The sequence below is a fragment of the Nicotiana sylvestris genome, chromosome 11 (genome assembly GCF_000393655.2).
Source record: "Nicotiana sylvestris chromosome 11, ASM39365v2, whole genome shotgun sequence".
Lineage (NCBI taxonomy): Eukaryota > Viridiplantae > Streptophyta > Magnoliopsida > Solanales > Solanaceae > Nicotiana > Nicotiana sylvestris.
The window spans coordinates 9,163,244-9,175,477 of record NC_091067.1 but is presented as its reverse complement, the minus strand read 5'-3'; the positions used below and the strand labels follow the sequence as shown (position 1 = coordinate 9,175,477).

Sequence of the window (12,234 nt, the reverse complement as noted above, 5' to 3'; positions counted from 1 at the left end):
CTGTACGAAGCCTATCCTGAATTATCCTGACCTTGTCCAAGGTATCCTGAACCAGATCCATACCCAACAATCGAGCCTCCCCCGGCTCCAACCATCCAACCGTCAACCAATACTGCTACCATATAAAGCCTCATAATGAGCCATCTGAATACTCGACTGGTAGTTGTTGTTGTAGGCAAACTCTGCTAAAGGCAAAAAATGGTCCCACGAGCCGCCAAACTCAATGACACAAGCTCGGAGCATATCCTCCAAAATCTGAATGGTCCGCTCGGACTGCCCCTCCATCTGAGGATGAAACATTGTGCTCAACTCAGCCCATGTGCCGAACTCTCGCTGAACTACTCTCCAAAAATGTGAGGTAAACTGTGTACCTCGATCCGAAATGATAGGCACGGGCACACCATGAAGGCGAACAATCTCCCGGATATAGATCTCAGCTAACCTCTAGGAAGAATATGAGACTGCCACAGGAATGAAATGTGCTGACTTGGTCAGCCTATCAATAATAACCCACACTGCATCGAACTTCCTCTGAGTCCATGGGAGTCCAACAACGAAGTCCATAGTGACACTCTCCCACTTCCACTCAGGAATCTCAATCTTCTGGAACAAACCACCGGGCCTCTGATGCTCGTACTTAACCTGCTTCCAGTTCAAACACTGAGCCACATGAGTAACAATTTCCTTCTTCATTCTCCGCCACCAATAATGCTGCCGCAAATCCTGATACATCTTAGCGGTGCCCAGATGGATAGAGTACCGAGAACTATGAACCTCCTCTAAAATTAACTCTCGAAGCCCATACACATTAGGCACACAATCTGGACCCTGCAATCTCAGAACTCCATCATCTCCCAAGGTAACCTGCTTGGCACCTCTCTGTTGCACCGTGTCTCTAAGGACACATAAATGAGGATCATCATACTACCAATCTCGGATATGCTCTAATAAAGAAGAAAGAGCGACTGTGCAAGCTAATATACGATTGGGCTCAGAAACATACAACCTCACGAACTAATTGGCCAAAGCCTGAACATCCAAAGCAAGCAGCCTCTCACCGACCGGGATATAAGCAAGACTGTCCGTACTGGCTGACTTCCTACTCAAAGCATCGACCATTATATTGGCCTCTCCCGGATGATATAATATGGTAATATCATAGTCTTTCAACAGCTCCAACCACCTCCCATGCCTCAAATTTAGCTCATTTTTCTTGAACAAATACTGCAGACTCTTGTGATCCATGAACACCTCACATGCCACGCCATACGGATAATGCCTCCAAATCTTCAACGTGTAACAATGGATGCCAACTACAAAACCGGATTGTTCTTCTCATTAATCTTCAATTACCGCGAAGCATAGGCCATTGCCATCCTGCATCAACACTGCACCAAGTCCAATACGAGATGCATCACAATAAACTGTATAAGGCCCTGAACCTGTGGGCAAAACTAACACCAGTGCAGTAGCCAAAGCTGCCTTGAGCTTCTGAAAGCTCGCCTCACACTCATCTGACCATCTGAACTGGGCACCCTTCTGGGTCAACCTGGTCATCGGGACTGCAATAGACGAAAACCTTTCCACAAACCGATGATAATAGCCTGTCAATCCCAAGAAACTCCGGAACTCTGTAGCTGATGGGGGTCTAGGCCAGTCCTTGACTGCCTCTATCTTCTTCAGATCAACCTGAATACCCTTTGCTGATACAACATGACCCAAGAATGCAACTGAACTCAACCAGAACTCACACTTCGAAAAATTGGCATATAACTAACTATCCCTCAAAGTCTGAAGAACCACTCTAAATTGCCGCTCGTGCTCCTCCTGGCTGCAGGAATAGATCAAAATATCATCAATGAAGACTATCACGAACGAATCCAAGTAAGGCCTGAACACTCGGTTCATCAAATCCATAAAAGCTGCTGGGGAATTTGTCAACCCAAATGACATCACCAAGAGCTCATAATGCTCGTACCGAGTGCGAAAAGCTGTCTTAGGGACATCGGATGCCCTAATCCTCAACTGATGGTAGCCAGATCTCAAGTCAATCTTTGGAAATACCTTAGCACCCTGAAGCTGATCAAACAAATCATCAATCCTCGGCAATGGATACTTATTCTTGATTGTAACCTTGTTTAACTACCGGTAATCTATGCACATTCTCATCGATCCATCCTTTTTAACAAAAAACACTGACGCACCCCAAGGCGAAATACTAGGTCTAATAAAACCTTTTTCAAGCAGGTCTTGCAACAGTTCCTTCAACTCTTTCAACTCAGGCGGGGCCATACGATACGGCGGGATAGAAATGTGTTGAGTGCCCGGAGCCAAATCAATGTAAAAGTCGATATCCCTGTCGGGTGGCATACCCGGCAGGTCTGAAGGAAATACCTTAGGGAACTCACGAACAACAGACACAGAATCAATAGAAGGAATCTCGGCACTAGAATCACGAACATATGCCAAATAGGCCAAACACCCCTTCTCGACCATACACCGAGCCTTTATATAAGAGATAACACTATGGTTAGAATAACCAGGAGTCCCTCTCTACTCTAAACGAGGTAAACCCGGCAAGGCTAATGTCACAATATTGGCATGATAGTCCAAGATAGCGTGGTAAGGTGATAACCAGTCCATCTCCAGTATGATATTAAAATCAACCATGTCTAGAAGTAACAAATCTACACGAGTCTCAAGACCCCCAATCACAACTATACAAGAATGATGGACTTGATCTACCACAATAGAATCACCCACCGGTGCAGACACATATACAAGGGCACTCAAAGAATTACTAGGCATGACCAAATACGGTGCAAAATAAGATAACACATAGGAGTACATAGATCCTGGATCAAATAGAACTGAAGCATCTCTACTACAAACTAGAACAGTACCTGTGATAACTGCATCGCAAGCCTCAGCCTCAGGCCTTGCTGGAAGAGCATAACATTGGGGCTGGGCCCCGCCACCCTAAACTACATCTCTGGGACGGCCTGCTACTAGCTGGCCTCCAACTCTAGCTACCTAACCTCCACCTCTAATACCTCTACCTCCACCTCTAGCACCTCTACCCACACCCCTAGCTGGCAGAGCGAGCGGTGGAACACCTGGTGCCTGAACCATAGCACGGGAACCCTGCTGCTGAGAACTGCTCGGTGCTCGAGGGCAATATCTAGCAATGTACCTCGTGTCGCCACAAGTAAAACAAGCCCTCGGCTGTTGGGGCTGACGACCTTGAAAACTCTAAAGCGGCGGTGCACTGATATGAGCCGGTGGTGCACTGTAGGACTGCTTATCATAATACTACATATGAGAACCACGACCACCTGAAGCATCGTGAGAGACCTGAAGTGCCAACTGAAAAGGCCTAGGAGGATGGCCTCTACCATACGAATCCCTACCTTAAGACGAGGCACCACTGAATCTGCCTGAATGACGAGGCCTCTTGTCAGACCCCTGACCACCTCCATGTGACAGAAACATATCCACTCTCCTGGCCACATTGGCCGCCTCCTGAAAAGAAATCTCACTCCCTGTCTCCCTAGCCATCTGAAGTCGAATCATCTAAATAAGTCCCTCAATGAACCTCCTCACCCTCTCTCCCTCAGTGGAAAGTATGATAAGAGCATGACGAGCCAAGTCGATGAATCTATTCTCATACTGAGTAACGGTCATAGAACCCTACTGGAGACGCTCAAACTGCCTCCAGTAGATCTCTCGCTGAGTGATAGGGATAAACTTCTCCAAAAATAGCTGAGTAAACTGCTCCCAAGTCAAAGCTGGTGATCCGGCTAGCCTAGCCAAACAATAATCTCTCCATCAAGTCTTGGCGGATCCAGACAAGCGGAAAGTAGCAAAGTCGACCCCATTGGTCTCCACTATCCCCATGTTCCTAAGAACCTCATGACAATTGTCTAGATAATCTTGGGGATCCTCACAAGATGCACCGCTGAAAGTAGTAGTGAAGAGCTTGGTGAACCTGTCCAATCTCCACAAAGCATCGACTGACATAGCTGCTCCATCACTGGTTTGGGCTACTACACCCGACTGAACTACTCTAACCGGCTGAGCTACTGGAGTCTGAAACTGGGGAGCCATCTGCTCCAGAGTGCGAGTAGCAGGAGTCTGGGCTCCTCCTCTAGCCTGAGAGACGGCTGGTGCTACAGGAAGCAAGCCTACCCAGGTGACACTCTCCAAAGGCCCACTAGGCGGACCAGAGCATCCTGGAGTACTGGGGTAGCAATAAACCCCTCTAAGATCTGAGCTGGGCCCACCTGAACTGTCTGGGCCGGAACCTTATCATCAAAGTCAACCTGAGGCTCCGCCGCTGGTGCTGCTGCTCTGGGCTGAGCTCTGCCCCTGCCTCGGCCTCAGCTCTGCCCCTCGTGGGAGCTGCTGCTGGGGGCTCGGGATGTTGATCAGTGGATGAAGAAGTGCGTGTTCTCTCCATCTGCGAAAGATTAGAGTAGAAATTCAATTAGCATTGAGAAACCAAACCGTATGACAAGAAGGAATAAATGTGAATTTTTTTCCTAACTCTGTAGCCTCTGGGGGATAAATACAGACGTCTCTGTACCGATCCCTCAGACTCTACTAAGCTTGTCTGTGAACTATGAGACTCATGTAACCTAGAGCTCTGATACCAACTTGTCACGACCTGGATTTCCCGCCCTCGGGAGTCGTGATAACGCCTACTAATGTGAGCTAGGCAAGCGGACTGTTTGAAGAATTTACCTTTTCCCATTTTAATCCTTTAACAATTATAAGTAATAATTAAAGACAGTGAAATTTATGACAAGCGGAAGAAAAACAATAAAACTACTGAGTATATCCAATACAACTGTTAAACAAGACTACCTAGAACTAGAGTCACAGCTTCATAGACGGTCTAAGAATGCTACAAAGAAAGTCTGAATGAAATACATAAGTCTGTCTCCGAATAAGTAAAAACAGTAAGAGAAAAGATAGGAGGAGACGCCAAGGCCCGCGGACGTCTGCAGGACTACCTCGGGTCGCCTGTGTAGACTGAAGACAACACCCTCACTGCGGTCCAAGCTCTCCGGTATCAGTATCTGCACATAGTGCAGAGTGTAGTATCAGCACAACCGACCCCATGTGTTGGTAAGTGTCTAGCCTAACCTCGGCGAAGTAGTGACGAGGCTAGCACCAGACTACCAAATAAACCTATGCAGTTAAAACATATACAACGGAAATATAAGCAGATAATTACAGCTAAAGTTGGGCGGGGGAAACATGCCGCGGGGAGTAACATAGAACAATGGAACAACAATAGAGAAATATAAGGAATGCCATGAATCAATTACCAGTAAAGATAAAGAAATAAGAAGAATAGGTACACATGTAATACCGTTGCAGGCATGCAACCTGATCCCAGTTCATATGATACCGTTGCAGGCGTGCAACCCGCTCCTATTTCACATATTATCGTTGCAGGCGTGCAACCCACTCCTATTTCATATTTTACCGTTGCAAGCGTGCAACCCGCTCCCACTTCATATATTACTGTTGCAGGCATACAACCCGCTCCCATTTCATTTATCAACACCAATCATAAATGAATCACGGCAAGGGAACAATAGCAATATAACAACATCCCTGCAAGAGAACAATAATATTACAACAACATCCCCACAAGGAAACAATAGTACCAAAATAAACATCCCGGCAAGGGAACAATAATATGACAATAACATCCCGGCAAGGGAACAATAATGATAATAATATCCCGGCAAGGGAACAATAATGACAATCCTCATATGAAGCACAATAAACCACAACGAAGTCATAACAATTACAATACAAGACTCACGGACATGCTTGACACTAACGTATAAATACTCGTCACCATGCCTATACGTCGTACTCCACAGTTAACACGTAGCAAATAAGACACGACTCATAATCCCTCAAGCTAAGGTTAGACCAAACACTTACCTCGAACTTCCACGGCCAACTCAAGCCTCAAACAACGCTTTTCCTTTTGAATTTGGCTCCAAATCAATTGTATCTAGACATAATCGACTTAATAACATCAATAAACGCTAAACAATCCAATTCCAATACTTAATTATAGATTTCCTATCATTCTTCCCAAAAATTCAAAAATCAACCTCGGGCCCGCTTGGTCAAAATACGAGGTTCGGACCAAAACCCGATCACCAATTCACCCACAAGCCCGACTATGTAATTAGTTCCAAAATCCGACCCCAAAACGAGGTCTAAATCCCAATTATACAAAAAGTCCTAACTCTAACCAAAGCCCTAATTTTCTACCCTTAAGAACATGATTTAAGCCTATAAATCTAATGGGTGTTAATGGAAATTGAAGAAAATGAGTCTAAGATTACATACCTACGGATTTGTGGTGAAGTTCTATTTCAAAAATCGCCCAATTTGGAATTTAGAAGAAGAAGTTATGAAATTTAAGTTAAATCCCGTATGTTCTGTTACTGTTTAAATGACTGGGCAAAATTGGTCTCTGCGATCGCATAGAGTAAGGGGGATTGGGCACTGCGATTGCGGACTAGGCATTGCAATCGCATAGAGGAAAAAATGGTTCCCTTCCCAGGCTTGGGTTAACCCATTGCGATCGCGGAAGAAGCTATGCGATCACATAGCATAAAATAGGCCCCCCTGAAATTACACAATGCGATCGCATAGTACAAAAGAACTGGACACCAGCAACAGCAGAAAACCAGATTTTCTAAGTTCAAAAACACTTCGACGCCTATCCAAAACTCACCCGAGCCCTCGGGTCCCCAAACCAAACATGCACACTACCTCAAAAATACCCTACAGGCTTACTCGTGCGATCAAATCGCCAAAATAACATCAACAACTATGAATTTAGCATCAAAATCATGAAATCACTTAAGAACTTCAAATTTTTCAATTTTCTCAGTTACGGTCCAATTCATATCGTTTCAAGTCCGTTCCTTACCGAATTTCACAGACTCGACTTAAACCACATGTAAGACTTGTACCGGGCTCCGGAACCAGAATACGGGCCCGATACCGTCAAATTTTAAACACATTTTATTTTCAAAAACTCATAAATATTTCATAAAATAATTTTCTTTAAAAATTCATTTTTCGGGCTTGAGACCTCAGAATTTGATTTCGGGCATATGCCTAAGTCCTATATTTTCCTTGGGACCCTCCGGGACCGTCAAATCACTGGTCCGAGTCCCTTTACCCAAAATATGACCGAAGTCAACTTAATTCATTTTAAAGTTAAAATTCATTATTTTTCACAGATTTTCACATAATGGCTTTCCGGCTACACACTCGGACTGCGCACACAAATCGAGGTGATACATAAAGGGGTTTTTAAGGACTCGAAACACAGAATTTATTTCTAAAACAAGTGATAGGTCATCACATATGTACATATAAAATATCTAATTTGGCCGAAAGATCATAAGTTCACGTGCGACTATAAATACCCCTGCCAGTAGGATACAAACCTACAGTCAATCAGTTATCAATCGATGGCTAAACCACCGAGTGTAGCAAAGAAACAACATGAGATTCAATATAGTTCAATTCTAGTCTTCAATTTTGAGCTAGATATTAGTGACTAATTCAAATGCCACTTGTTATCTTAGCAATCGAATAGTCTGATTATTGAAAATGACACTTCTAGCTTTTGACATCACTAGCTGGATTTTTGGCTGATTGCCTTAGCTCTAGTTAGAAATGTTCCTATATTTGTTCATTAATTAATTTTTGGCTATGGTCATGGACCCCAATTGATGTCATTCAACTATATTTTTCTAACTTTTTAGCCTCAAGTTGTAGATAGATGAGTCACATCCTTATGAACAAGAAATTTCCTATTTTAAAGACATGAGTTTGCTTTACTTTTACAGTGGATTTTATGTTTAGCTGTAAATTTTACTTCTATCGTTTTAACCGTTTGATAATTTGTGCATATAGGGCTCACTTAGCACGAGGGATAAGAGATAATTAATTCCGTAATTAAATTTAAGATAAATTTATCTCATGTTTGGTTGGAATAAAATCACGATATAACTAATCTCAGGACTAATTATTCTAGGAGGTAGGCGTGGGTAGCTTGCCGGCAAAAGGCGTGTATGGTAGTTTTTTGTTTGATGATAATGGGAAAGGGCAATTAATTGCAACCTTTTTCGGCCTATTGGCTATTGGGTGGGGACAACCGGAGGTCGATGAATCTTGCAATGAGTTATACCTTACAATAAACCAATTAACAAAGCAAACTAGACAGTTCAATCAAAATGAATTCTTGTTTTGACTAAATAGTTATAGATATTCCAATTCAAATCGTCCAATAGAATCTGATATATTTTCCACCTTCATAGGATTGTAGTGTTATTTGAACCTTTTCGACTGTTTTAACTTTTAAATGTTGATAATTTTGTGCAAATACTTTGCATTATTGAAGCTTTTATTTAAGCCTTCTATAGAATACAAGAAGTAAGAAAAACTGTATTCACGAAAACGACATGAAAATTATCTATCTGATGAAAAAATAAATTAAACATAAAAAAGAAAAAGTTAAAGTAAGTTAATAAGATAAGTACTGCTCCATAATATATCTGACGTGGCCTTTTCTTCACTTGGATATTTTTTCATCTTTGGAGTACAATAATTTGGAAAGTTGATTTTTCGTATAGTTTTCCACTTTATCTTTTATTAGTAATTTATATACGGAAAGCAGAAAAAAGCAAAATTGCTTTCCCTGGAGAATTTTATCTTTTTCCAGAAAAACCTTTTAATGTTGAGAAAGTACGAGTCACTCCCACAGAAACAGCTAACTATAACCACACACAAAAAAAAATTAATAACAATAATAAATAGATAAATAAATATATTGGTACTTTGTAGCCCAAAAGGGAATACTCTTCAGAGCCCATTTGGATAAAATTGGAAAAAAACATTATTTGAAGTTAAAAATGAAAAAAAAGATTTGCGCAAGTTTTGATATATTTACAAAGTTAATTAAGCAGATAATAAATATGGTAATTTTCAGGCTATTTTATTCTCTTTCTTTCTTTTTTAAATATTTTTTGGTCACATCTTTTGGTAATCACGCTAGTAATCGCCGGTCAACCATATAATGGTAAATTCATCCCCGAGCCTTGTTCACACCGCCCATCATACTATAGGAGTTGGCTATGCCTAAAGTCGATATCTTAATCGCAAGGGGATGAATGTCGAAAGCAGGGCTTGCGACTGGAGTGAAGTCGTAACAAAGTAATCATACTGGAAGGTGCGGTGCGGTTGAATCTCCTCCTTTTCAGGGAAAGCTAATGTATGGGAGTCGTTTGGTTTGGAAATAAGAAAACTTAATTAAGCTCCGAATAAACTTTAAAATACTTATATATCGTTTGAATCTCAACACAAAATTTTAATACAAATAATAGTCAGGGGCGGATCTACATGCTGATTTTGAGTACTCAAGTACCCATTATCTTTGACAAGATTTAGTAAATTTATATAGGTAATTATAAAAATATTTAGATAAATATTGATTGAGCATCCATAACTAAACTCTTTTTTCCTCTTCTTTCAAAATTTTTATCAGTGCGCACCCACGACTTTAAAATCTTGGATCCGCCATTGATAATAGTTATTATTATTCAAGCGTAATTAAATGAAAAACTTTATTTGCAAGAGACATGTTTTTCTATTTGTAAATTTAGTGTAACTACACGAAAATTATCACCCCATCTTTGCAACTTAACTCGAACTAATCTTAATTAATAAGAAAACTACAAAAAGAATGACGTACTTGTTCTTTATGCATGTGACATGATAAAATTTGAGTCCAAAGATAATGCAATTTTAATCTTCAAATAGATCTAAATCTACATCTCTCTTATTTTCTACATTGACCCAATTTGATTGTCGCTTCTAATTTGACTAGTCCACTCATTGAGCTGTAAATAAAGTACTCCGTCAGTTTCAATTCAGATGATATATTTTACTTATTTATAGTTAATTTAATTAAATTTTGAAGCTAAATTGAATTAGTTAAATGCAATATTTTAAATTTTAAATTTAAATATTCAAAATTATACGAGAAATACTATAAGTTATAATTTTTCTCATGTAAATATAATTAAAAAATATATATTTTAAAATATTGGTCAAATTTTATATAGTTTGACTTCCGATAAGCAAAATGTGTAATTTAAATTGAACAGATGGAGTAATAAAATTAGGCACCTATCAACTTATCCTTCCAATTTTCAATTTCTTTAAATCACCAAGTTGTAATTTTAATTTTTAATCTTTTTATGTTAGTGGAAGATGGTGGATACGTGATGAAATCGTCATGTACGTTAGCTTGAACAACCATTATTAAAAAAGAAACTATTAATCTTCATATATATCTAAAACTAGATCTCACTTCTTCATTGACCAAAATGATAAACCACTCATTGAGTCGTTAAAAAAGAAAATATTCAAGCTGCATGTGATTTATCCTTCAAAATTCAATATCTTTTAACTATCATCCAATTTAAGGATGTAGTCTAGTGGTAACAAATAAGGTTTTAAGTTCAAATTCTAGTAACGGCAAAGCAGACATAATTATTCGGTACCTATACTAGTATAAGGTAACAAATATCCAATAAACTTAATTGAAAAATATATAAATTAATCCGGACACCACAATTATGCCAAATACTATTGCTTTGGTGAGCAGAAAGTGGAGGTGGTTCAAATCACCCAAGTAAAAAGAAAAGCTAACAAGTTCATAGCACCTTTCAAAGTCACAAGGGAACAATAACAAAAAAAAATCGCTCGTTGCGTTAAACTCTCGCTATGCGCGTTTGGGAAAAGGCCAGATTACAAGGTTCTATTGTATGTTGCATTACCCTGCATTTCTGTAAGAGTGTTTTCACAATTCGAATTCGTAACCTGATCACATGACGGTAATTTTACCAGCTACGTTAACGTTTCCCTCTAAACAAGGAGACAATAATATACTACTGAATTCTATGGACCATTTCCCACCAGAGGAGTGTTATCATTGGACTAAAAAACAGCTTAGCGTCACAACACAAAACCATCAAAGCTCACACATTTTGAACATTGAAACAACCAAAAGGAGATGTACAAGACAAAAGAAATTCAGTTCAACAAACTTTCTTAGATACATCAGCCTCTAATTTCAAGAATATCCTACCTCCTTCTTGACACATAATCTAAGGCATCCTTCCGGGTAGTGTTTAGTCATACGTCTGCTTTCGTTCCACTCCTTTCCTACTTATTTTTCCGATTCAATAATTTCAATATCATGCCCCTTCTCTAGGACGACAGATAGATCTAGAGAACCAAATTGTCTCACGATTTCAATTCGATAGGTCCTTAAAATTACCTGTAATTGCCTTTTAGCGACCTGATTGGATAAAAAAAAATTTTTACCTGCAGTAAAGCTTAAACTCTTATAATAAACTCGTGGTAGGGCTGCTCAGAGTAGTAATCACTTAAATCACCAAAATATAATAATAATTGAACCAAAAATAAAAGACTAACAAGTTCACGGTACCTTTCACAATCATCACAAGGGGACAATATGCTGTCGAATATTCTGGACCATCGCCTACCATAGAAGTGTTATCGTTGGACTAACAATTGACATCAAATGTATAAGTTAAAAGCGCAGTTGGTATACGAAATATTCTGTATTTATGTATAATTCAAAAAAGGATCATATTTTTAGGAGGGTGACGTATGCAACTTACCCTTATGCAAGCATCAATAGCTGATTCTACGGCTCGAACTCATGATTTATAGACATAAAATTTATAAGTTAAAGAGCAGCTAGGTATACAAAACATCCCGCTCACACAGAATTTGGGGAAGGGTCGCATCCCTAGGGTATGATGTAGGCAGCCTATGAAACATCCTACTCACTCAAAATCCGGGAAAGAATCGCATCCCTAGGGACATGATGTAGCAACCTAACTGATGCAAGCATCAGTACCCTTGTTCTATGGTTCAAAGTCAGAACCTATAGATCACACAATTCATAAAATTTATAAGTTAAAAAGAATTTAAAAAAAACAGTTGTCACTAAAACAAAGAGTTCTGCAAGTTGCAGCAGTTTTAGAAAATTGATTGAATATTCAAACATCACAACAAACACAAACCATTAAAGCACCACACACATTTGGCAAACAAAAACAACCAATAGTAAATGCAAAATACAAG

The 12,234-nt window shown here is 39.8% G+C and overlaps 1 protein-coding gene across 1 annotated transcript; it reads right to left on the bottom strand.

Moving 5' to 3' along the window:
- Nucleotides 1-1,338: 1,338 nt before the first annotated feature.
- Nucleotides 1,339-3,132, bottom strand: LOC138880717 (uncharacterized mitochondrial protein AtMg00860-like). Its single transcript, XM_070160891.1, has 3 exons — nucleotides 3,039-3,132; nucleotides 1,592-1,703; nucleotides 1,339-1,549 (listed from the first exon to the last, which is right to left on the bottom strand). The coding sequence occupies exons 1-3, from the start codon at nucleotides 3,130-3,132 to the stop codon at nucleotides 1,339-1,341; spliced, it is 417 nt and encodes a 138-aa protein (XP_070016992.1).
- Between the last annotated feature and the right edge of the window lie 9,102 nt (nucleotides 3,133-12,234).